The sequence below is a fragment of the Vidua chalybeata genome, chromosome 25 (assembly GCF_026979565.1).
Source record: "Vidua chalybeata isolate OUT-0048 chromosome 25, bVidCha1 merged haplotype, whole genome shotgun sequence".
Taxonomy (NCBI): domain Eukaryota; kingdom Metazoa; phylum Chordata; class Aves; order Passeriformes; family Viduidae; genus Vidua; species Vidua chalybeata.
Window position 1 is genome coordinate 1,900,283 of NC_071554.1, and position 23,434 is coordinate 1,923,716.

The 23,434-nt window shown below is 46.5% G+C and overlaps 3 protein-coding genes and 1 long non-coding RNA gene across 8 annotated transcripts in view; 3 read left to right on the forward strand and 1 right to left on the reverse strand.

Annotated features, from left to right (window-relative positions):
* ZBTB8B (zinc finger and BTB domain containing 8B) overlaps nt 1-978 on the forward strand; it is a 6,579-nt gene extending 5,601 nt beyond the window's left edge. Inside the window, exon 4 of the mRNA XM_053964292.1 lies at nt 591-978. Within this exon, the coding sequence (XP_053820267.1) occupies nt 591-902 (312 nt within the window). The 3' untranslated portion in view covers nt 903-978. The remainder of the gene's footprint in view (nt 1-590) is intronic.
* Nucleotides 1-22,507, reverse strand: part of LOC128799705 (uncharacterized) — a 25,686-nt gene extending 3,179 nt beyond the window's left edge. The window contains exons 1-2 of the long non-coding RNA XR_008434805.1: nt 22,464-22,507; nt 21,890-21,996 (exon numbers count right to left, since the gene is read on the reverse strand). This is a non-coding gene — a long non-coding RNA (uncharacterized LOC128799705). The remainder of the gene's footprint in view (nt 1-21,889; nt 21,997-22,463) is intronic.
* On the forward strand, nt 7,362-21,857 carry LOC128799696 (zinc finger and BTB domain-containing protein 8A-like). 4 transcript variants are annotated; one of them, XM_053964288.1, is made up of 4 exons: nt 7,362-7,555; nt 16,788-17,764; nt 18,915-19,084; nt 19,782-21,857. In XM_053964288.1, the coding sequence occupies exons 2-4, from the start codon at nt 16,816-16,818 to the stop codon at nt 20,112-20,114; spliced, it is 1,452 nt and encodes a 483-aa protein (XP_053820263.1). In that variant the 5' UTR covers nt 7,362-7,555; nt 16,788-16,815; the 3' UTR covers nt 20,115-21,857. The 4 variants fall into 4 exon arrangements, with proteins under 4 accessions (XP_053820263.1, XP_053820262.1, XP_053820261.1 ...); XM_053964287.1 differs by lacking the exon at nt 7,362-7,555 and adding an exon at nt 15,759-15,765; XM_053964286.1 differs by lacking the exon at nt 7,362-7,555 and having other exon boundaries at nt 16,729-17,764.
* ZBTB8A (zinc finger and BTB domain containing 8A) lies at nt 7,478-13,526 on the forward strand. Of its 2 annotated transcripts, none has more exons than XM_053964290.1 (4): nt 7,478-7,579; nt 8,588-9,555; nt 10,112-10,281; nt 10,654-13,526. In XM_053964290.1, the coding sequence occupies exons 2-4, from the start codon at nt 8,616-8,618 to the stop codon at nt 10,984-10,986; spliced, it is 1,443 nt and encodes a 480-aa protein (XP_053820265.1). In that variant the 5' UTR covers nt 7,478-7,579; nt 8,588-8,615; the 3' UTR covers nt 10,987-13,526. The 2 variants fall into 2 exon arrangements, with proteins under 2 accessions (XP_053820265.1, XP_053820266.1); XM_053964291.1 differs by having other exon boundaries at nt 7,481-7,555.
* Nucleotides 22,508-23,434: the final 927 nt, after the last annotated feature.

Here is a 23,434-nt window from a genome sequence, read left to right on the forward strand (position 1 = left end):
TGTTCTGTTAAAACCAAATCCAGAAGTGAGTACTGATAACCCGTTCAGCTACCACAGCAAACAGAGCTTATTTGCCTTGATATAAAACATCTAATTAGTGCTGTACAGTGAAATGGCAAATATGCATCATGATTAACGAGTGCTCACCTGCAGAGGTTCCATCCAGCAGTCCCACTGCCATGTCAGATTCATTTGTGACAGGCGATTCTGCTCTCACAAGTGTTTGATATTTCTCCTGAACTGCACAATAAGGATTTGGGTGTTTTGTTCTCTCAATCTGTTAGGTTAGATTTTGGGAAGGAATTCTGCTCTGTGAGGGTGGTGAAGGTGTGGATTCCCCATTGCTGGAAGTGTCCCAGGCCTGGCTGGACAGGGCTTGGAGCAACCTGGAATTGTGGAAGGTGTCCATGGTCTGGACAAGCTCTAAGATCCTTCCAACCCAAGCCAGTCCATCATTCCTACCCTTGGCTAGCCCAAATCTTTGTGGTCACAATCACGATGGGACCCCTTCAGCTGAAGTGTGGCTGTTTCCCTGTTGTGGAACCAGCAAATTGCCTTTTTTTCCTCCAAGTTTGCTGTTTTCCCTGCAGGTCCATCGCTCCAACAAGCCCATCATCTGCAAGGGCTGCAGGAGGACCTTCACCAACAGCCTGTCCCAGGGGCTGCGGCGCTTCGGGCTCTGTGACAGCTGCACCTGTGTCACCACCACCCACGAGGACTCCCTGCCCATCAACCTCAGCCTCGTGGAGACGGCCTCAGAAGGGCAGGAAAAGGGGGATGCTGACAATGATTGGCCCATCTATGTGGAGTCTGGAGAGGAAAATGACCCAGCGGAGGATGATGATGGCGATGACAAGCAGGAAATCCACCGGAGTTTGTCAGACAGAGAGACTTTGATGTAGCAGTGAGAGGAGAGGGGGAGCACTGAGAGGTTCCCTGGCAGTGTCTGTGACAGAAAACTGCACATTTGCTCAAGCAGTGACACTGTGCTGGTTTTTATTATTCTGTTTTTTTTTTAATTCAATTGCAGGGCAGAATTGGAATTTTTAATACTTTTAAAGTTTTCAGTGCTGTGCACCAGAAATCTGTGAAGAATCTCCTGTCTGGGGCTCACAGAGGTTGGACTTGAGCAGTTTCTCTGCCTGCTGGTTTTGGGTTTGCAGGTGGAACACCTCTGGGTTGTTTTGGGGACAGGTTTCTTCAAATAATGAGTCATGGTCCATAATCCCTGATCTGAAAGGGGCGCCACCTTTTCTCCGAAGATGACATAAAATGTGGTTTACATCTCTTACCTTGGGACTTTTCCAAGCTAATCTGTGATTCTTCTGTCTTAGGACAGTGTTATCTAAATTATGAACCATAAATGTTTGCTGAGACTGGATTTGACCTGGAAACCAGGGCAGAAAAACCAGGATAACAAAAAAACAAAACAAAAAAAACCACAAAAAAAACAAAACAAACAACAAAAAAACACCAATAAAAATATGCTGCTGCTGAAAAGATAGACAGGAAGAATAAATCTATTTCTCATAATTAATTGCAGGAATTTAGAGACCAAGTTTTTCTTTCTGAATTTTTACTGCATCTTCCTCTCTTCAGGCTCAGGCTGTAGATCTTCAGCTGTGTCTTTAATGTCACTCAGGTTATCAGATATCAGTAGTCTTGGCTTAAATATTAAGCACAAATAATGGCATTTTAGTGGCCAGGACTAAGAGAAAAGCCCAAATTCTTTTCAGCTTCTCACAATAGGAATTAAAAGCTGTCAGGCAGGTTCCTTGGGAATTCTGACTGTGGCAGATTGAATAACCAGATCCACACCTGGTGTAGCAGAGGAGCAGTGAAATATCTGAGCTATGCTATAAAAGAGCTCTGAATGCCCTTTTGGAATCCTTTTCTTCCTCTTTTCCTGTAATTTCTTTTCAAATTCGGGGATCCTCTCATGATTTATGCTTTGTGATTTTATCCAATATTTATTTTAAAAAAAAAACCTCCACTGTGGACCTCCTGTTTCTTTGCTGGGGCAGCTAAAGCTTTAGAAAGGAGGTGAGATTTTGTCACCTTTCCAGCAGCAAGTTTTTAAGAGTTATCAAAACTCAGGCTGGGAAGCTTTAGAAAAAAACCCAGCACCACCAGAAAGCCTGTTTGCTTAGGGGTGACCTCCTGTTCCCTGACAAAGGGACAAAACTGAAATATACTGTGAAATAAGACTGTTAATACTTCTTCACTCTGCTGTTCCTAAGTGTTTCACGAAAAGGCAAATTTGATGAGTCTTTTTGGCTGGAGCAGAATTCTGTAGACAGATTTGGCTGACAAAGAGTGAGCAGTTCCTCCCACTTGGTGCTGTTTCCTGAGGGTTTTTGGTGTAAAGATTTTCCACTTGGCAAACCTAAAAACCCAAGAGCCCTCTGATTTAACCAGGGTTTTTTTTCTGCATACCTCGTGCTTTTCTTGTACACGTTGACAAAGAACAATTCAGCTTCTCCCTCTGCTTCATCCAGCAGTGAAACAGTCCCATTGTCGTGTCAGATTTATTTGTGAGAGGTGATTCTGCTCTCACAAGTGCAGCCAAGGGTTCATTGCCACACCAGGTAGGATGAGGAAAGAAGAAACAAAGTTCTTTTTAAAGAATTCACTTTATTGGTGGCTGCTGAACAGAGCAGAAGGTGAAGAGACTTCTTTTGGAGTGGACTGGTCCAAGTTCTTGATGAGTGTCACCACGTAATGTGCTGGTTTTATTTTCTGTCCCTTAATTTGGGTGAGTTTCAGTCATTCCTGTTCCAGGTCAGCTGGAAATTTGAGTTTGTAGGAGCTGGAACACAGGACAAGACCTTTACAGAATTCCCTGCTCTAGAGCCCCTGTTTTAGTCAATCTGAATTAAGGGACATTGGAGGGACAACTCAATGAAGGTGCCATTTTTGGGGTTGAGCTGCTCTGAAAATCCTGCTGTGGTTTTGGCTCCTTGGTGCTCTTGAAAACCTGAGCAAAATGTGGGGCTTGTAAATCTTGCTGGAATGTTTGGAAAAGCACCTTCCAGCCTCCCAGGGCTTGTCTTTTGGACTGCTGGATTTTTGGTGAGTCCACCCAGAACCACAGGGTGATAAAGGTGATAAAGGAGGGACTTCCTGCCTTGAGAGCCATGGATAATCTGATTTTTTTTTTTGGGAGACTCGCTGATGGAAGTGGGGCAGGAATATAAATAGGGATCCAATTAATACTTAGTGATCAGACTCCCCCAGCTCTGGTCATGAAGATTTCACCTCATTGTAAATATTGGTAGAAGCCACTAGACCTGGAATATCAGCTGAGCCTGCTTCTGGCTCGTGCTCCACAAGGCTGGGAAGTTCCTGGTGTGGCCAAGCTCTGCTGGCTCTGAGCCTGTGGAGACACTTGGAGCAGGGAAAATGAACCCTTTGGAAGCTGCAGGAATGGCTGCAGAGACCTTTTCCTTCACCCTGCTGTCTTTGGTCTTAGAGATTGTCCTTGTGTGTTTGTGCCTAGAGAATGGAGCTGTCAGGGGTCCGGGGCGGGCGGGGGGAGGCTTTTCCACAGGGAAAGTTCCACCAAACTCGGTGTTTCCTGTTAAATTGTCATTTTGTGCTGCTTTGTTTTGTTTTCCGTGGAGTCTTTTCAGCCTTTGGATGTAGAAGAGGATGGAGTTTATTTATCCACATTCTTGTGACCGGGGTGTTCATGTAAATCCGTTTGCTTGTGCTTTCCACTTCGTTTTCTGGATGTTTTTTCCTGAAATCTTCCATTCGTAGATCCAGCCTCTACAAGCTTTGAGAAAATGATGTCAGCTGTTTAAAAAAAACCTTCCTGTGGTGCTTGATGAAGAATCAAAACTCATGTTTTTAGGGGAGTTATTCAAATAGAATCTCTTTCTCAAAGGTTTTTAAAGGCCGTGAAGATGACATATCTTAAAATTTAGCTCGTTGTACTTGACTTTGTTTAGGAATACACATTTTAATGTATTTTTGCACAGAAATGCACTGTATTTCACTGAAGGAATACATGCTGCACTGGTGTTTGTAGTGCATTTAACCTCTTGGTGCAAAGCCCTTGTAAATCTTCCAAATGTGGTCGTTGAATTTCCTGATGTTTTGTAAGACAGTTTCATAACTGAAGTCCTTTGGTCCAGTAACAATGACAAATTCTTATAAACTGAACCTTATTTGTGGAAGTGACTGAACTATATTTGTGGATCTTGGAGCATTCTGGAGTTTTTTGATTGTCTAGAAAATAAAACTCTCTGAGAGGGTTGCTTTGATTTTTTTTTTTACCATTCCAATGTTGACTGAGTAAACCTGAGAGTGTCTAGATTGAGGCTCACATTTCAATTTCTGGCATTAATATTAAAGAATTATTTCCATTTAATTAATTGGGTTTGAAAATTAATATATCCATTTTTTTGGGACAGCTAGTTTGCAAGAAAAATGAGGTTTTTGCAAGGAAAGGCCTAAAAGAATTCTGTTCACTTAAATCCCAGCCAAGTGAGATTTTTAGAAAATATTTTATTTTATTAATATTGCCTTTTTTTTTTTTTTAAACAGTCTTTGTAGTTTTATATTAATTCAACTTTTTAAACTCCTTTTAAAACTTCTAATTTTTCTTGCTGGGAAGCAGACACTGATCCCAGCTAGGAGGAACTGCATGTGGGGAGGACAGCATCCCAAATATCCTTTCCAGAAAATTTAGTATTATATCCAATATTTGACAAAAAAAATCTCCCTGCAAGTAGACAATTTTTCCTTTTTTTTTTCCCATGAAAGATGTGAGATGCTGAAGAACTCAGAGAGGATGAGGGTTGTTATCTGCACCCTTGGTGAAAAGGATTCTTTGTGGGGGAAGGGGACAGCAGGGCAATCAAGGGCGACAAAGAACTCGGGAATGATTTGGGGAGGAGAATTGTTTGGATCCAGCCCTAAGTCATCAACATGAGCTGTATGCAAATGTGGGACAGTTGTGTGTTCTGGGAAACTGGGTGAAGATAAGAGTTTAACGAGGGTTTTAATTGTCCTGCTGGAACAGGATTAGGATTTGGGGTTCCACCAAAGCTCAGGTTTTTCCTAAACTGGATGTTGCTGCCAGAGGGAAGATTCCTCCCTTGACTCGGGGGTTTAGGACAGGACATTCCAATTTCCTGCTCATTTGGAAAAAGGAAGAGGTCTCCTGGTGCCCTCATGGATTTGTACTCGAGATTTGGATTTGTGCTTGAACACAAAGGTGGAACTCAAACCCTGGGTGATTCAACTCTCCTGGTTTGGTCCTTGGGAAAGCTGAGGAGAGGAATGATGATGCAAATGAAGAGAACCCAAATCTAAGCTGGCAGTGATCACATGAAAATTGTAATCTCATGCCTAATTAATTCCTAGGCTTTGAACAGTTCCTTAAGTTGTTCTAATATAGGCTCTTGAGTTTTCCTTGGTAAAAAAATATCCCTGGATAATTAAAGTTATAAGATGCACCATAACTGAAGGCTGTGATTCCTGAGGAACATTTATTTTGAGGAGAACTGAAATCTTTAAATTGGTGCCACTGTTAATTAAACTATTATAATATATTACACTGTACCATTATATATGATTACTGTTAATCCTATTTGGTTACCAAACGCAAGGAGAAATGTACATTAATTTTTCTATTAACAAGAAAAATGTAAAAATTTTTAGTGTGATTATTCTCTGAAGAGCAGACTCTACATTCTGGCTGTAAGGAGCAGCTCCTTCACCTCCTTCACACAGCTGCCAAGCACATTCCCTCTGGATAAACTCTCCAAACAGCATCTCAAGTGGAACTTTCTCAGCTGAAAATGGCTCTAAAATTTAGTAACACAACCTAAAAAAACTCTCTGATGTCTGGGATTGCTCGGGATGCATTATTGTGCACAACAAGATGAAATCAGCCCCATGGATGAGAAAACCAAAGTTTGTTCCGTGGCTGTTCCTGGATCCACAGCACAGCAGGGAGCAGGAGGTGCTCTGAGGAAAGCACTTGTAGCATCTTTAAAAATTCTAATTAAGCTACTCCAGATAACACTGAAATCTCCCCCCATATTTTTTAAATTCTCTTGCCTGTTCCTGGCAGAAGGAGAACCCTCGAGCTCCTGTTGACATTGATACAAAACCCCACTGACAGAGGAGTGAAAGCACCACCCAGGCAAGTCAAACAGAACAAATACCTCCAGATAATTCTTTTCCAAGGGAAGCTTTCAGCTGATTAAATAATTTTGGGCAGAAATGTGGAAAAAAAATCTGTAGAATCTTGAGAAACAAGGTGTCCCTGCCCATGGTCTTTAAGGTCCTTTCCAGCCCAAACCATCCTGGGATTCTGTGATTCCACATTAAATAAAAAGAGATGCTACTTACTTGGCTTGACAGGCAAAAATAAACTTTAAAGGAATTAATTCCAATGGTATTAAAACCTGATACTACAAATAAATGTTCTGGTTTATACATTAAACAATCTGATGGTTTAGTTGATTGCATTCTTTATTTCTCAGTGGTAAGAGCTGTGAGAAGCTGGTGTGAATTCCAGTTGTTTCATGTTCAAGAATGGTTAATTTAGAGCAGAATCTCACAGAAGCAGAATGGGTCTCATGAAGATTTTAAGAGCACGGCCTGGGTTTGAAAGGAGAATCTACAAAACTAAGAAAGTTTATGAAAAAGGGGGAATTAAGCTGGAAAAGAATATTATTACATATACATATATATCTACAAAATATGAATGGATATAAATTACAGATGAATAAATGTATATGAATTAGTGGGAGAATGGTTCTAATGAACAAAGGAAAGAGTCTTTGGGTTGTTATCTTTAGATAAAGTCTTTAGTCAGTTTTGCTACAATGGGAAAGAAAGATAAATTGTTTCAAGGTGGAATGTCTGAAGTTAGAGAAGGGAAGGCCAAAAATGCCACAAAGGGCTCGGTTAGGGAAGAATGGTTTCCATGGGAAAATAAATATTTATGAAAAATAACTAGGGCGTCAAAATCACAGAAAAGACCCTGGTGGTAAGAAGAGGAAGGGGAAAGATACTAAACTTCGAGGGAGAGAAGGTGAGAGGTTCAGGTTTCGCTTTCAGCCATGCTTTCTTCAGAAGATAACAGATACCAACAGAGAAAAGAAGATGTCACATCTCCTTTGGAGGATGCTGCAAGAGAAAGGAGAAGGATTTGGGTCATCGAGGCCCCTGCTATAGATAAAGGTGTGAAAAGGAGGCATCTAGGGCATCGCATCCCCTCCCGGGCAGCATGTGGGTGTGGGAAGCGGCGAGCGGCGGCGGCCGCGGGGCGCTCGGGCCGAGGCAGGCGCTGGGCTGCGGCTGCAATCGGTGCGTTGCCCCTTTAATTGTGTCCCCAGCCCTCGGGCGTCTCTGTCCAACGCCCACGTCAGCAAATACCTTTTGTTTCTCTCCCGTTCGGGCTTGCAGGGCTCGGGGCTGCGGGAGCAGCGGCGCGTCGCCTGGAGGCACGGCGAGCCCCGAGGCGGAGCCGGGGATCCCGCAGCCACCGCCCGCTCCCCCCGGCTCGGCGGCAGCCGCCCGCAGCACCCCGCCGGTGAGTGGCGGCTCCCGCACGCCGGTAGGCCGGGCAGGGCGCTGGGTTTGGGGCGGAACGGGCCCCGCAGCCAGCCCGGTTGCGAACGGGCGGCGAGGAGGGCGCGGAGCTCCGCAGCGGCCGCGGGCGCTCGGTGCCGCCCGGAGCCGCTCGGTGCCGCCCGGAGCCGCTCGGTGCCGGCGCTGCCGCGTCCCCGGCGGGCGCCATTTGCAGCCCCGGGCGCGGACACAAAGGGGCTGCGCGGGGCGGGCGGCGGAGGCGCTGCCGGCGGAGGGGGCGGCGGGAGCGGGGCGGGAGCGGCACCGGGCGCTGGGCACCGGGCACCGGGCGGGGACACGGGGGGCTCCGGCGGAGCGGCAGCCGCGGTTCCGTTCCCGCGGGCGGCTGCGGGCGGCACGCCCGACCCGGGGCGGTCCAAGCGGGCGGAGGGGAGCGCGCAGCCGGCCGGGGCAGGCGGGCGCTGCGGTCCCCGCGGTGGGAGCGGGGCCGGGCGGCTCCGCGGCGCCGTCGGGCGTCCCGAGCTGCCGGGGACCGGCCGGGCGGGTGAGTGACGGCGGCCGCGGCCAATGCCGGGGGGGCCGGGGCGCTGCCGCCGAGCCTCCCTCCCGGAGCCTTCGGCGGCGGCGGGAGCGGGGCCCGGGCGGAGCGGGGCGAGGCGGAATTGCCGGTTCGAGGCACGGCCGCGGTCGCAGCCGCAGCTGCTCTTGGCTCCTCGTTTCCCGGAGCTGCCTGAAGGCTGCGCAGCTCCAGCGGGCGGCACGAGTCCAGCCCCGCATCCCGGGAATAGATTTAGTCCCAGCTGTAGCACAGCGGTCCGTGCCAAATAACGCGGTCTTGGCTTTGCCATCCCTCTTGTCCTGTTGGAAAATGAATCTATGGTTCAGCGTATCGTGGTTTAAATATATTTGTAGATTTAAGGAAATGCTATTATTTGTAAAGATAGCTGTAAAATTGGGTCTGACATGTTTGGCTGAGTTACACAGCAGTGAAGTCAAGAGTGTAATAGTTCTAATAATTTTCTTCATTTTTTAGAGGAACGTTTCATTTCACCTTTTCTGGGATGGAGATTTCTTCTCACCAGTTTCACCTCTTGCAGCAACTAAATGAGCAGCGCAGGCAGGACTTGTTCTGTGACTGCAACATCCTGGTGGAGGGCAAGGTCTTCAAAGCCCATCGCAATGTGCTGTTTGCCAGCAGTGGCTACTTCAAAATGCTCCTTTCGCAGAGCTCGAAGGAGACGAGTCAGTCCACGACAGCCACTTTCCAGGCCTTTTCTCCTGACACCTTCACAGTTATCCTAGATTTTGTGTATTCAGGCAAACTGTCTCTCACTGGTCAGAATGTCATCGAAGTCATGTCAGCTGCCAGCTATCTGCAGATGACCGATGTGATCAGTGTGTGTAAAACCTTCATCAAGTCGTCGCTGGACATCAGTGAGAAGGAGAAGGATCGCTACTTCAGCCTGTCAGACAAAGATGTGAGTTCCAACGGCGTGGACCGATCCTGCGTATACAGCGGAGGGTGGAGGGCAGAGAGCAGCCCCCCGCATTCCCACTCGAGCCCAGACCCTGGGACGTGTATGATGGGCGGCAACACTTGGAGCAATTTCAACTATTACCCCAGCTCTCAAAGAAATGCCCAGCAGCAGCTGTCCAAACACGAGCAGCGGCAGGATTCCATCAAGAAATCCCGGCACCTGGGGGTGCAGCAGCCTTCGGACGTCCCCCACTATAAATCAAGCAAGCTGGAGGACAGGGCTGCCGAGCCCGCCGGCCACGCCGCGCCGCCCGAGGAGCAAGTTCACATCGACACGGAGGTGGAAGCTCCTCACGTGGGCTACCAGTTTGGCCAAGGGGCTGAGGTGATGCCCAGGGGCTTGGCTGTGTCGCAGCAGGAGCACGAGTCACCCCGCTCCTCCAGTAAATCCAAGTCCTCCAAAGCTGAGGAGCAGTATGGGAACATGCCCTCCATCCTGGGAGTCATGGGGAGCTGGGCTGAAGGTGAGTGAGGTTTAAACACCTGTGAATCCTCTCTTCTGGCTCTGAGAAAATAGGTCTTACTCAATAGTAAAGCACAACCACCAAAAAGACAGCTGCATTGTCCAGAAATGTATGTTTGGAAAGTTTAACTCATTACCTTGAAATAATTTCGAGTTCTTGAAGTACCTGGGGTATTAAATTTAAAAATAAATATAAGTTGGGATATTTTTAAGCTCATTTTCATGAAATCACAGAATAGTTTGGGTTGGAAAGGACCTTAAAGCTCATTTTGCTCCACTCCCTGCCATGGGCAGGGACACCTCCCACTATCCCAGGTTGCTTCAAGCTCTGTCCAGGCTGGCTTTACCAGGTCTGTGTTAATACAGCCAATGATCCACTCCTCCTTTGTTGCACTCCTGTGTAATCTACAGGCAAACACAAAACCTTTGTGCTTGAAACAACCCATGAATATTATTTTAATAAAAGTGATGTGCTATTCTTCTCATAAAACACCTTTTCCTAGAGCATTGCGTGACACGATTTTGACCTTTTTTTTTTTTAATTTATTTTCTGACAGATGACCTGACCAGGATGAGGTTCAAGTGTCCATTCTGCAGCCACGTGGTGAAGAGAAAAGCTGACCTCAAGCGTCACCTTCGCTGTCACACGGGAGAGCGGCCGTACCCCTGCGAGGCGTGTGGGAAGAGATTCAGCAGGCTGGATCACCTCAGCAGCCATTTTCGAACTGTGAGTATTTTTAGCAACTGCATGATTTATTTAACATGTAAATCTGGCTAATTAAACACAGTGTGAGTGTATCTGGTTGAGCTAATGACTCCTGTAAAGAAGAGGGGAATAGATCATTAATTTGGTTTGGTTGCAGTCAAATTGAAGGATAATTTGCAGGAAAGGGGAGGAATTTGTTGGGTAATTGATGGCTTGCAGAGGGTCTGCTCTGCAGCCTGTGACAAATCCAGCGGGCAATTACCGAGCCTGGGCTGGTGCACTTCAGTGTTTGATGTCTCTCAACTTGAGGCAACGCTGCGATTTGATTTTTGTCATCTCCCAAAAACCCCGTTTGTGGCTGCTTTACAAATCCATCCCGTCTGGTTTCCCCAGATCCACCAGGCGTGCAAGCCCATCTGCAGGAAGTGCAAGCGCCACGTCACCGAGCTGACGGGACAAGTGGTGCAGGAGGGCACCCGGCGCTACAGACTGTGCAACGAGTGCCTGGCCGAGGCTGGCATCGACAGCATCCGCATTGACTTGGAGGCTGAGGCGCCTCTGGAATTCCCACAGGATGGGGACAAGGATTCCAGGTGGCACTACGGGGACGACAACAGGTCCGACGTGGAGATCGTGGAGGACGGCTCGAACGACTTGGTCATCCAGCAAGTGGATGACAGCGAGGATGAAGCGGAGGAGAAGGAAGTGAAACCAAATATTAGGTAGTTGGAAGACAAGGATTGGGAATTCCGTGGAAGAGGGAGGATGTACTGTGACCAAATGCCCTCTGCCAGCTGATCCTACAGAGACATGTGGTTGAACAGGTCCAGACTTGCATGTATTTATGGACACGTCATTGAGGCCATGCTGGTTTGTTAGCAGAACCCCCATGCGTTGTTTGGTTTAAAAGAATCCATCCTGAAATTATGGATAAACAAGGAAACTGCAGTATTATGTGGCTAATTTTTATAGCAGGCAATGGGGCACGTCTCAAAGCCTCTTGCAAGGAGGTCTAAATACTTCTAAAAAGTCACAAATTATTGTAAATTGCCCATTTTTTACACTTGTAGAGAGGTGGGGTTTATATCACTGGGCTATAAACAAAGTATAAAACCCCCCACACCAGACAACCTCTCTTGAGTGTTCAGAAGTGAAGAGAATCTTCCATGAAATTTCATTAAATCTTCATGTTATGATAAGGAAAAAGGCAATTAATTAAGAAAGAGCATTTAAAATGTTTTGGCACTTTTGTCTGGAAAAGGACTTACGCAAAATTTATTAGGATGAGGTGAATCTTTAGTAGATCATATGCTCAAAACCTATTTCTTTAAAAAAAAATAAGCACATAAATGCTTAACACATCAGAGACAAACCGATTAAAAATTTGGATCATTAATTGATGGCAGTAGATGTTTTAGTCTCAAAATTAGGATCTCAGACTGGGCTGTTTTAATAAGCACTATTAAAATACTCTTTTTTTATATATTTTTAAACCTTTCAAAAGTGCCCAGACATGGTGGGATTGTTGGGGTGCAGCGCCAGGAGTTGAATTTGGATGATCCTTGCGGGTCCCCTCCAGCTCAGGATATTGAATTCTGTGCACCTTTTCCAGTCTGTACCAGTGAGACCAAGATGTACTGGAAGTTCTAGACACCATATTTGTGTCATTTCACCCACAATTAGGCTACAGAGATGAGTAATGATGAAGAAATTTTACTTCTCTAACAAAGTGAGCTTGGTTTTGCTGCTTAGTGAGTTTCTCTTACCCAGCACTGTCAACAGGAGAGGAGCAGGAGATGCTCCTGCTGCTCTGCATTCCTTGGGCACACCTGAGTGTTATTCCAGTTCTTGGGATCATGGAACTCAATGGCTGTAGACTTAGAAAATTATATCTATTTTTTTCTTTTTTACAGCTTTGTAAGCATGTTTGGCTGAACCCCGGGGTTTCTTACACAACAATCCCATATACATATATACATATGTATATATGTGTATATATACTATATAATCTTTCCCAGGGACAGCTAAAAAGTCACTATTTTATTTTTAGTTGTGTAAAAACTGTATAACTTTCTTGTATCCTCATGACCAGAGAGTGCAGCATTTTCATTCCAGGCTGCAGGTGACCAACAAATGACAAGTTGAGAACTTCATGCTAAATTCAGTGTAAGCATTAAGCACCCTCCTCTCCAAGGAAAGCATCCCAAGGACACAAGAAATGGTGTTTTATTGTTCCTACAAAAAGTACAATTTATTGGCTTAGGTTTGGGGAGGGGGTGACTTAAAAATCTTTGTGATCTTAAGATGAAAACATCTTAAACAAGACTTACACTTGATTTTATGGATGACACTTGGTCAGCAGCCCAAAAATGGACTTGATGTGAAAACAGACATTTAATTTCTTGGAGCTTTTAAACTCCTAAAATGCCTGTTATTAAATGATTAAGAAATATTCCTGAGCAACCTGGACTAAATCAAATACACAGAACAAGAAATATTTCAAAGAATATGGAGTAACTTTGCTCAAATTTCATAGATGTTTCCCTTTCCCTTTCCATTAAACAGTTTGACAACAAATCCCAGGTATCAGTGCCTGCTGTCCCAGGGTAAAAACGTGGCTGGAATTGGTTTGTGTTTGTTTGGGGATGGATGAAGGGGAGGGGAAAATAAAGTGTTCTCTCCAGGCCTGAAATCTTAACTGCCAACTGCAAAGGTCAGACTATTAAGTGTTTCTTAATAGTGGGGGTGTTTTTAGAAGCAAAGGGATTTTTGGATCAATACTCAGTTTAATTAGAGATCATAAATCTAACAATACTGAGGAGCAGATGCTTCAGAACGAGATCTGAAGTGGCTCTAAGTGGGCAAATGGAACAATCTCTCCATAGGAAGACTTTTACTTTTTAAACACAGGCAGATTAATTGTTGATTTGCTGGGCAAATAAGGGCTTCTTTTCTGGATTTATATATTGTTAATCTCATTAGTATAATTAGATATCTGTAGTCATTTTTAAAGTATCATATTAAGCTTGGAGTTTAGCTCAAGACTGCGATTCCCACAGGTCAATGATGTTTTCCTGTTTTTTAAAAGTTACCATTTTTACATTTGTTTCTTAATTTTGGTCATTGTTTCCTTCTTTTTGTATTGCAAGACAAGATAAATGTTAAGTGCCTTCTGTTTTCCATGTCCTTCATTTTACACTCACGTATTTTCCTTGGTTTTTTTTTTTCCTTTAAATGAAAGTATTTGTTTTCTTTTTGTCTCCTTCCATTGCCTCAGATTGTCTTCTTCATATTTCTGTGAGGATCACATGCCCCTCATCAACACAAGGAACATTTCCTTTCCTTTCAAGGAGGAAAGTAAAGACCACATAGGGATGTTCCCACTGAATTTATTTATTTCCTTGTATTTCTTTCATCTCTATTTCTTAGGGACAAGGTTTAGTGCTGGACTTGATCTTAGGGGGTCTTTTCTAATAATTCTGTGATTATTTTTGCTTGGTTTGTGTTTACTTTGTATTCACAAAACCACAGTCAAGAGTGAAGACAGATTTCATAATCCTCTGATTAATGTCTCTTAACTATCCTTATTTTCTGACAATATCTTCCCATCCTTTCAAAGGCTGAAATACTTTTAAAAATTCCCTCTCCTCCTTTTCAGGTGTTTCTTACAGAATTCTCTCTGCCCCAAAAAACCTATGAGTTGTATGATGCTCAGTTAATTCTTTCACATCATTTCCCTTTTTTTTTTTTTTTTTGTCTGCCATTAAATTACCTAAACATCTGTATTTGCTGTCCAAAAAATGTCACTTGTCCTTATCTTAAAGGTTAAACAGTTGGGTAGCCCCCTTTAAAAAAAAAAAAAAAAAGATCCCAAAGACTTCTAAGACTTCTGACTTCAGAATGAATCTCCCTTTCCAACCTTTTGTAATTTGGATTCTATTCCAGTTCTAAAGAATTGACATAAGAAAAAAAAAAAGCAAAAATATTGATTTAGGGTGGCTTTGAAAATACCTGAAAGCCCACAGATCTCACAGAGTGCTGACTGACTGCTACAGGTATCCTTCCCTTACTCCTGGCTCTGCAGAATGTTCCATCCTCCACGATTTTGGGATCCATCTCAAGTTTTCAGTGATGACTTCAGGGGAAAAAAAACTCCACAAAACACTCTGTTGGATATAAAGTGATGGAATATACATTTCTTCCCTGAAGCATCTGGTCACTGTCAGATTTATCCCATTACAGAGCCATGCCAATGTCTACCTTTCTTATATTTTAATTGCTGTTGCTTGGAGGCAACAAGTACAAAAATGAAATAGAAGAAAAAAATCTCCAATTCTGCCCAAAAGGTTGAGTTTTGAAGAAAAGGATGTTCTAATCCTACAGCCCTTGCCTTGCAGAATTTTTCCATTAGGTACAAATTTGTGCCAACACTGTCTGTTGAGTGATGGGTATAAGTTGATAAACTACTAAGAAAAGCTTATAATAGCTTATAATTTAGTTAAATATTTTCTATACTGTTTAACTTAAAACCTTTCTACATTGGAGGCATAACCTTTCATCCTATTTAACTCATGAAATGCAAAGAGGAGGCTTATTTGGTGCATCAAGAATTTTAAACAGAACAAGAGATTTTGTAAGGAAAATTGGGAGGAGTGGCTGGAAAGAGCCTTCTCTCTCTTGGCTTAGCTGCTGGAATAAATTAAACACTACTGACGATCTCACCCGACGCTTGCCGTGGAAATGGGAACTGTTCTTTGCCAGGTTCTTGCAGCCTGCTCTGAGGAGGGGACTGTACCGATGACTGCAAAGCTTCCTTCTCAAAATTATTCCATGGTCTCCAAGAATACGACTGAAAAGAATCTCATCTGATGAGAATCTCATCTTATCTCAGGCACGAATTTGAAAGTGTCTTGTCTTCTAACAGGCATCCTGATTCAATTTTCCACCCAGAAGGGAAAACAGGACAATCTGTGTATTGCACTCCTACGTGCAGCGCTTTGCTTTCGGATTATCCTCATTGTTTGAATACAAAAATCCCGTTATAAAAATGCTGCTATCTCGAGTTAATATCATTAATCCTACACCGCGGAGCTCCGGATCTCTGCCGTTCACCGTTCAGGTGGCGCCTTCCCTCCACACACACAAAGGTAGCAACAACAAAGCCTTGTGTGCGCGGGGCAGCGGCCTCGGAGCAGCATGTGGGTGTGGGAAGCGGCGAGCGGCGGCGGCCGCGGGGCGCTCGGGCCGAGGCAGGCGCTGGGCTGCGGCTGCAATCGGTGCGTTGCCCCTTTAATTGTGTCCCCAGCCCTCGGGCGTCTCTGTCCAACGCCCACGTCAGCAAATACCTTTTGTTTCTCTCCCGTTCGGGCTTGCAGGGCTCGGGGCTGCGGGAGCAGCGGCGCGTCGCCTGGAGGCACGGCGAGCCCCGAGGCGGAGCCGGGGATCCCGCAGCCACCGCCCGCTCCCCCCGGCTCGGCGGCGGCAGCCGCCCGCAGCACCCCGCCGGTGAGTGGCCATTCTGCTTCGCGCTGATGGGAAGGACCGGGCAGGGCGTCGGGGCTGACGGCGGCTGCGACCGGGCGGCGGCGAGGAGGGCGCGGAGCTCCGCAGCGGCCGCGGGCGCTTCGTGCCGCCCGGAGCCGCTCGGTGCCGCCCGGAGCCGCTCGGTGCCGGCGCTGCCGCGTCCCCGGCGGGCGCCATTTGCAGCCCCGGGCGCGGACACAAAGGGGCTGCGCGGGGCGGGCGGCGGGAGCGGGGGCGGCGGAGGCGCTGCCGGCGGAGGTGAGCGGGGGCGGCGGGACGGGAGCGGGACCGGCCGGGGTAACCACGGGCGCCCGGCACCGGGCGGGGACACGGGGGGCTCCGGCGGAGCGGCAGCCGCGGTTCCGTTCCCGCGGGCGGCTGCGGGCGGCACGCCCGACCGGGGCGGTCCGTGCGGGCGGAGGGGAGCGCGCAGCCGGCCGGGGCAGGCGGGCGCTGCGGTCCCCGAAGTGGGAGCGGGGCCGGGAGGCGCCTCCGCGGTGCCGGAGCGGCTCCGGCGCCGTCGGGCGCCCCTGACTGCCGGGGAGCGAGCGGCCAATTCGGCCGGGCGGGCGGGTGAGTGACTGCGGTCGCGGCCAGTACCGGGGGGCCCGGGCCGGGAGGGTGGCGACCCCGGGGCGCTGCCGCCTCATTCGAGCGGTCCCGATGCGCCGGGGCGGAGGCTGTGCCCACCGTGGACCCGCGTCAGCCGCGGCTCTGCCCACGGCGGAGGGGCCAAGTTCTCTTACAGAGTCGAAGAACCACCATAGCTTGGTCGACATAATTTTCCTTCTTTTGGGATACGGAGTAATCCCGCTGGGACATCTTTTCACTTCTTTTGGAGTTGTTAAGTTTCTTCTCTCTTGTTATGCAGAGTAGTGGCCGCAGGGAGATTGGAGATACGTTGGGAATGCGATAGCGCTTTTTTAAACGAGAGCTCATCTTTTAAATTAGGATTCAGCATCATTGATTTAGATTATCATGATGATGTTTTTTTTCCTTTACAGCAAACCTTCCTCTTCCTCCCCGCCTGGAATGGAGATTTCTTCCCACCAGTCTCACCTCCTGGAGCAGCTGAACGAGCAGCGGAAGCAGGACTTGTTCTGTGACTGCAACATCCTGGTGGAGGGCAAGGTCTTCAAAGCCCATCGCAATGTGCTGTTTGCCAGCAGTGGCTACTTCAAAATGCTCCTTTCACAGAGCTCGAAGGAGACGAGTCAGCCAACCATAGCCACGTTTGAGGTCTTCTCTCCAGAGACGTTCATGGTCATCCTGGACTTTGTGTATTCAGGGATATTGTCTTTAACGGGTCAGAATGTGATCGAAGTCATGTCAGCTGCCAGCTATCTGCAGATGACAGATATCCTCAATGTCTGCAAGACCTTCATTAAGTCCTCACTGGATATTAATGAAAAGGAAAAGGATCATTACCTCAGCCTCTCGGCCAAAAGTGTGAGCACTGAACCCACCCCTGCCCGCCCGGCTCTTTATCGCTCCAGAAGGAAAGCAAAGAGCAACCCCCGGCGTTCCTACTCGATCCCAGATGAAAAACCCAACGGGAATGAAAACTCCTGGAGCAGTTACAGCAGCTACCTGTCCTCACAGGTGATCCTGCAGCGGGCAGAGACCCAGCTGTCCAAAAGAGGCAGGAAACAGGGCTCCACGAGGAAGCGCCGCAAGCACCTGGGGCTGTCGCAGAGCCGGGAGCTGGGAGGGTGCAAATCGGACAGAGCGGAGCGAGCCGGAGCCTCGGATCCCGCTCACATCTCCCACGGGGGAGAGGAGGCCGAGTTTGATGCCGAGAACGACGTGGATCGGGATGATTTTGGATATCATGCCGGAGCAGAGGCCACAGCCAAGAGGTGGTCGGTTGCTCAGCTAGAACAAGAACTTTCCAGAACTCCTGAGTTCATGGAGTTAAAGGCAGAAGAACTGTACACCTCAATGCCCACAATTTTAGGGGTAATGAGTAGCTGGAATGAAGGTAAACAATAGAAACGGCTTGGAAAAGTTTGGTTTTATTTAGGAGTATTCAGGTGATGATTTGGAAGGAATTTGTACAGCTTCATGGAAACCAAAAACCTGCCTGGAATGATAGGTGATTTTATCTGCTCAATTTTAGTGCTAACACTAAGATTTTCAAGCCAGAACAGGGCATGGGAATTGGAATGGGACTGACCCAGGTATTCTGTAAATTTCAACCCAAACATGCCTGATTATTTGGGCCCAAGTGGAGTTTAATGAAGCCTTAAGGGCTGTAATTGACTTGGGGACCTGAAGGACTGAGTTTCTCCAATATCTGGCAATAACAGAGGTGTTCAACCTCAACTCAAGTCCTTCACATGAGAGGTGCTGGCATTGCTGGGATGTTGCATTTTGGGGTCCAACCAGCCCAAACGTCTGTCATCACCTGCCTGAGAGGGTGGAACAAAGCTGACACGTTTATTCCTTTGGAAATGAACACATCTGTAGATCATAACTGCATATTCTAAAGACATCTTTGTATATCACACAGAGATTACAAATGTCAAAGCTATGAACCATTAGCTGGTGGAAGAGTCAGATATGATGGCTATGTATAAATAGCTGCATATTTATGATAACCTTTATATCTAAAAAATGTTGTCAGGAAGAAAACACTATCAAGTGGTCAATTGACATGTTAAATAAGAATAAAAATGCAAGCTGGGGGATGTACATACATATATATATTTAACAAATCTATATCCCCCTTATTTATAAAACCATCCTTTAAAACTTATTTTTAATTCAATTTCTCTCTCAACAATATCTGTCATTCCATAACATTTCTAAATCAACATTTCTTGTCTCAAAGTTTACATATAAATACATACTTTGTAAACCTTCTATCAAACTTTGAACATTTTCTATATTTTCAAAAATTTTCAATTATATTTTCTAATTTTCTTTCTATTTTCACATCCTCCAAAGCCTGTGTTTTATGTATCATTATATACTATATATAATATAATACTTATACAAGCATCCAAATATCCCAAATATTGGGTTTTTTTTTTCCCTATTTAAAGAAAACTCGAGCTGTCAGATATTTTAAACTGAAAACTGATGGAAGTACAGCAAGAAAGCTCTGCTCTGTGCCCTGTCCCTGCCAGGTGACCTGCCCCGGATGCGTTTCAAGTGCCCGTTCTGCACCCACACGGTGAAGCGCCGCGCGGACCTGAAGCGCCACCTGCGGTGTCACACCGGGGAGCGGCCCTACCCCTGCGAGGCCTGCGGCAAGAGGTTCACCCGCCTGGAGCACCTCCGCAACCACTTCCAAACGGTAGGAAAACCCCCCCTGGGTTTAGAAGATTTGGTTTATAGCTCAGCAAAGACTCGCTCAGAGCTCCTGCTCGTTGTGAAAGTGTGAATTAATTCGCTGGTGGTAGCTGTGTAGGCATCTCCGAACCCAGCACCAGAAAAGCAGCGCATCAGCTCGAATTGTTCATTATTTAACGTGGCAAACTGTATTTAAAATTTAATTTTTTAGCATGATTCAGCACAACTTGAATTGTTCATTATTTAACGTGGCAAATTGTATTTAATATTTAATTTTTTAGCACGATTCAGCACATTTTCTGTCAGCGCAACAGGCCAGGACCGGGTAATAATTGACTCCATGCATTTACAGAAGGCTCATAATAATCTTTATTAAGAAACCCATGCTTTTATATCCTAGTTTGCTACAGGTGGACCTAATTGGTCCTTTAATTAAAACACCATCACCATTGGCTAATTAAGAAACCACCCTTAGGTAAACAAATCTCCGTAAACACATTCCACATGTTCACAACACCAGGTGCAGCAAGTTAAGAATTGTTTCTCATTCTTTTCTGTGAGCTTCTCACAGCCTTTCCCAGAACGATGCCTGGGAAAGTCGTCTCTGTGACCAGAGAGCTGCTGTGACAATTTTCATGGTCTAAAAATAAAATTTAAAAATGGGTGAAGGCTCTGAATTTGTAAATTTAAAATCCTTTCAGATACACCAAGCTGGCAAACTGATCTGCAGGAAGTGCAAGCGCCACGTCACGGAGCTGACGGGCTGCGTGGTGCAGCAAGGGACGCGGCGCTACAGACTGTGCCACAAGTGCTTGGCAGAAGCCAATTTCGACAGCATCCCCGAGGATTTCAATGCATCTGAACATTCTCCTGTCTCCTCCACGGGAAACAAACGCCCCAAATGGGCTTTGGAGGAGGAGCAGAAGTCAGATGAAGAGACAGTGGAGGAGGAGCCCTATAATTTGGTTGTCCGACACAATAATGATGATAATCCGGATGAGGTAAAGGAAAAGGTGAAGCCAAATCTTAGGTAGATCTTTGTGTCTTTGTTATTGTTGTGTTCAAGATTAAATTACTTGTGTCCTACCAACTAATGCTGGTATACTGCTTTTCATAAAATGAAGTATCGCTAAAATTCTGTTCTGAGAAGGAAATTTTGGACCAAAACAAGTTGTTTTGCAGACATGGAATGGTGTAACTGCTTCTAAATGTCATCCAGAAAGTACTGAGCATCATAAAATAGCCTGAGTTGAAAGGGACCCACAAGGAACATTGAAATCCAGCTGCTCACTTATTATCTGGAAACTGTTTAGGACAATTGGTTTATATTTCATCAAAAACTTGCTCAGAGCTCCTGCTCGTTGTGGAAGTATGAACCAGTTTACAGTTCTACAAAGGTTCTGTATGATACAGATTTTTAAAGACCAAATATTGCTAATTTGCTTTGGAAAAACTCTTACTGAGGTGAGCAGCTGAGAAATGTTAAACCACTTTTATTTTTTGCTGATATTGTAATTAATTTGTACATAACACATCAGAAACTTCCTAAGAAAGGAGCGAGGGAAACAAGTGGAGTTCTTCCTGTTGAAGAACCTTTTTACCAGAGCTTTGTTTTCTCAGTGTACTTCCAGCTTCTTATAGTTGAGAAAAGCATGATTTAGGAACTCCCACAGCCAGAGTAGAGTAGGTGACCAGAGCATCTGTAGTGCACTTGGATAGTATGAATTTGCCTTTTTTTTTTTTTTTTTTTTGTACTGTGAATTTTATAGAAAGATACACCAACGTGGTTCCAAGGAAATAAAAAGTGCAATCACTGGAAGTGCAGTTGTCAGGTTTTTTTCCATTTTTTCCCCAGGATTGATGCAAGATTTGCTTAAACCCATCTAACTTACTCTAGGAATAAAGAAGCCAAGTCCCTTGAATTTCAGTGGGACATTTGTGATCAGAGCTTAAGATCATGGAGCTACTTTAGAAAGGCTCTCCTGCTCGTATAACTTTAGGGTGCTTGACAGTATAAAAACATTTTTAATAGCACAATTTCCCTCAGAGGTTAAGCAACTCTTGTGGTTCTGGAGTCTCTTAAGCTTTTTTTAGTCGTATTTATTTCCCCAGTCACTTGAATCAGAGTGCACTTGCACTTGGTAGAGAAACTAAAAATGCTCACTATTAAATTATTAAAAAAGAAAAGCTCAAGGAGTGCACAAAGAAACCTTCTGCCTGAGAGCAGAGAATGGCATTCCCAGTGGGTACTCCTGATAAAGAGCCACTCTTTGGTCTCATGTCTCATTTGATGCTGTGTTTCCCTTCCCGTTAGCAGCATCTGTAGTGTGAGGTTCCTGCCAAGAAAGCAGAAAATTCCCCACAGAGAATTTGAGAACAGCCACGTTGATGCACATCCAGGTTCTGCCTCCAACAGCTGCCATTAAACTCAGCAAAAGGGAGAATGGGGCAAGCTCCTGTAATAATTCCTTAATGCTCTCCCAGTCTCCAGCCTTTTTCAGCTCTCCTTGAGATTTGTACATTTAGTAACCACCAATGCAGGTCTTTTCCAAGGAGTTCACCACTCTACCCTTGAACTTCCTACATCTGCAGGATCTTCTGGCACCCCCAGAAAGGTTTGCAGTCTAAGGGTGTTTTTTAATGACCCACTTTCATGGGTCCTGTAAAAGCCCTGGGAGAGCAGCACTGTGAGCTGAAACTTGCCACTGCCACAGCTGTGCAAATGGAACAAGGTGGATTTAAGGCCTGTTTTATAGTAAGTACTTAATAAATATTGAAAAAAAAAAAAAAAAAGATGAATAACACTTACTTAATTCCAAATGTTTTCCTAGCAAGTTCCTGTCAGCATTTCAATAAGTAGAGCATTTCAGTATGTTACTATAGCATGGACTGATCTTGGGGCACCTCAGCATTTGTCTGCAAAGTTAAAATTTAACCACATCAATTTATTTTCTCACGTTTTAGAGAGCTGGGCTAAAGGAAGGCTGCCCTCGGCTCCTACACCCACCTCCCCTCAGTTCCTTGCCCAGCTCCCCTCAGCCCGTAGCCCAGAGCCCCTCAGTCAGTGTCCACCTCCCCAAAACCATACTGACCCTCAGCCCCAACTCAGCCCCTCGCTCAGTGTCCATCTCCCCACACCACTGACCCTCACTCAGCGTCCATCTCCTCACACCACTGACCCTCAGTCAGTGTCCATCTCCTCACAGCACTGACCCTCAGTCAGTGTCCATCTCCTCACACCACTGACCCTCAGTCAGTGTCCATCTCCTCACACCACTGACCCTCGCTCAGCGTCCGTCTCCCCACAGCCCTGACCCTCGCTCAGCGTCCGTCTCCCCACACCACTGACCCTTGGTCTGTGTCCGTCTCCTCACACCACTGACCCTCAGTCCGTGTCCATCTCCTCACACCACTGACCCTCGGTCCGTGTCCATCTCCTCACACCACTGACCCTCGGTCCATGTCCATCTCCTCACACCACTGACCCTCGGTCCATGTCCATCTCCTCACACCACTGACCCTCAGTCAATGTCCATCTCCCCACACCACTGACCCTCAGTCAATGTCCATCTCCTCACACCACTGACCCTCGCTCAGCGTCCGTCTCCCCACACCACTGACCCTCGCTCAGTGTCCATCTCCTCACACCACTGACCCTCGCTCAGTGTCCATCTCCTCACACCACTGACCCTCAGTCAGTGTCCATCTCCTCACAGCACTGACCCTCAGTGTCCATCTCCTCACACCACTGACCCTTGCTCAGTGTACATCTCCCCACACCACTGACCCTCGCTCAGCGTCCGTCTCCCCACAGCCCTGACCCTCGCTCAGCGTCCGTCTCCCCACACCACTGACCCTTGGTCTGTGTCCGTCTCCTCACACCACTGACCCTCAGTCCGTGTCCATCTCCCCACACCACTGACCCTCGGTCCGTGTCCATCTCCTCACACCACTGACCCTCGGTCCGTGTCCATCTCCTCACACCACTGACCCTCGCTCAGTGTCCATCTCCCCACACCACTGACCCTCGCTCAGTGTCCGTCTCCCCACACCACTGACCCTCGCTCAGTGTCCATCTCCTCACACCACTGACCCTCGCTCAGTGTCCATCTCCTCACACCACTGACCCTCTCTCAGTGTCCATCTCCCCACACCACTGACCCTCGCTCAGTGTCCATCTCCTCACACCACTGACCCTCGCTCAGTGTCCATCTCCCCACACCACTGACCCTCGCTCAGTGTCCATCTCCTCACACCACTGACCCTCGCTCAGTGTCCATCTCCTCACACCACTGACCCTCGCTCAGTGTCCATCTCCTCACACCACTGACCCTCTCTCAGTGTCCATCTCCCC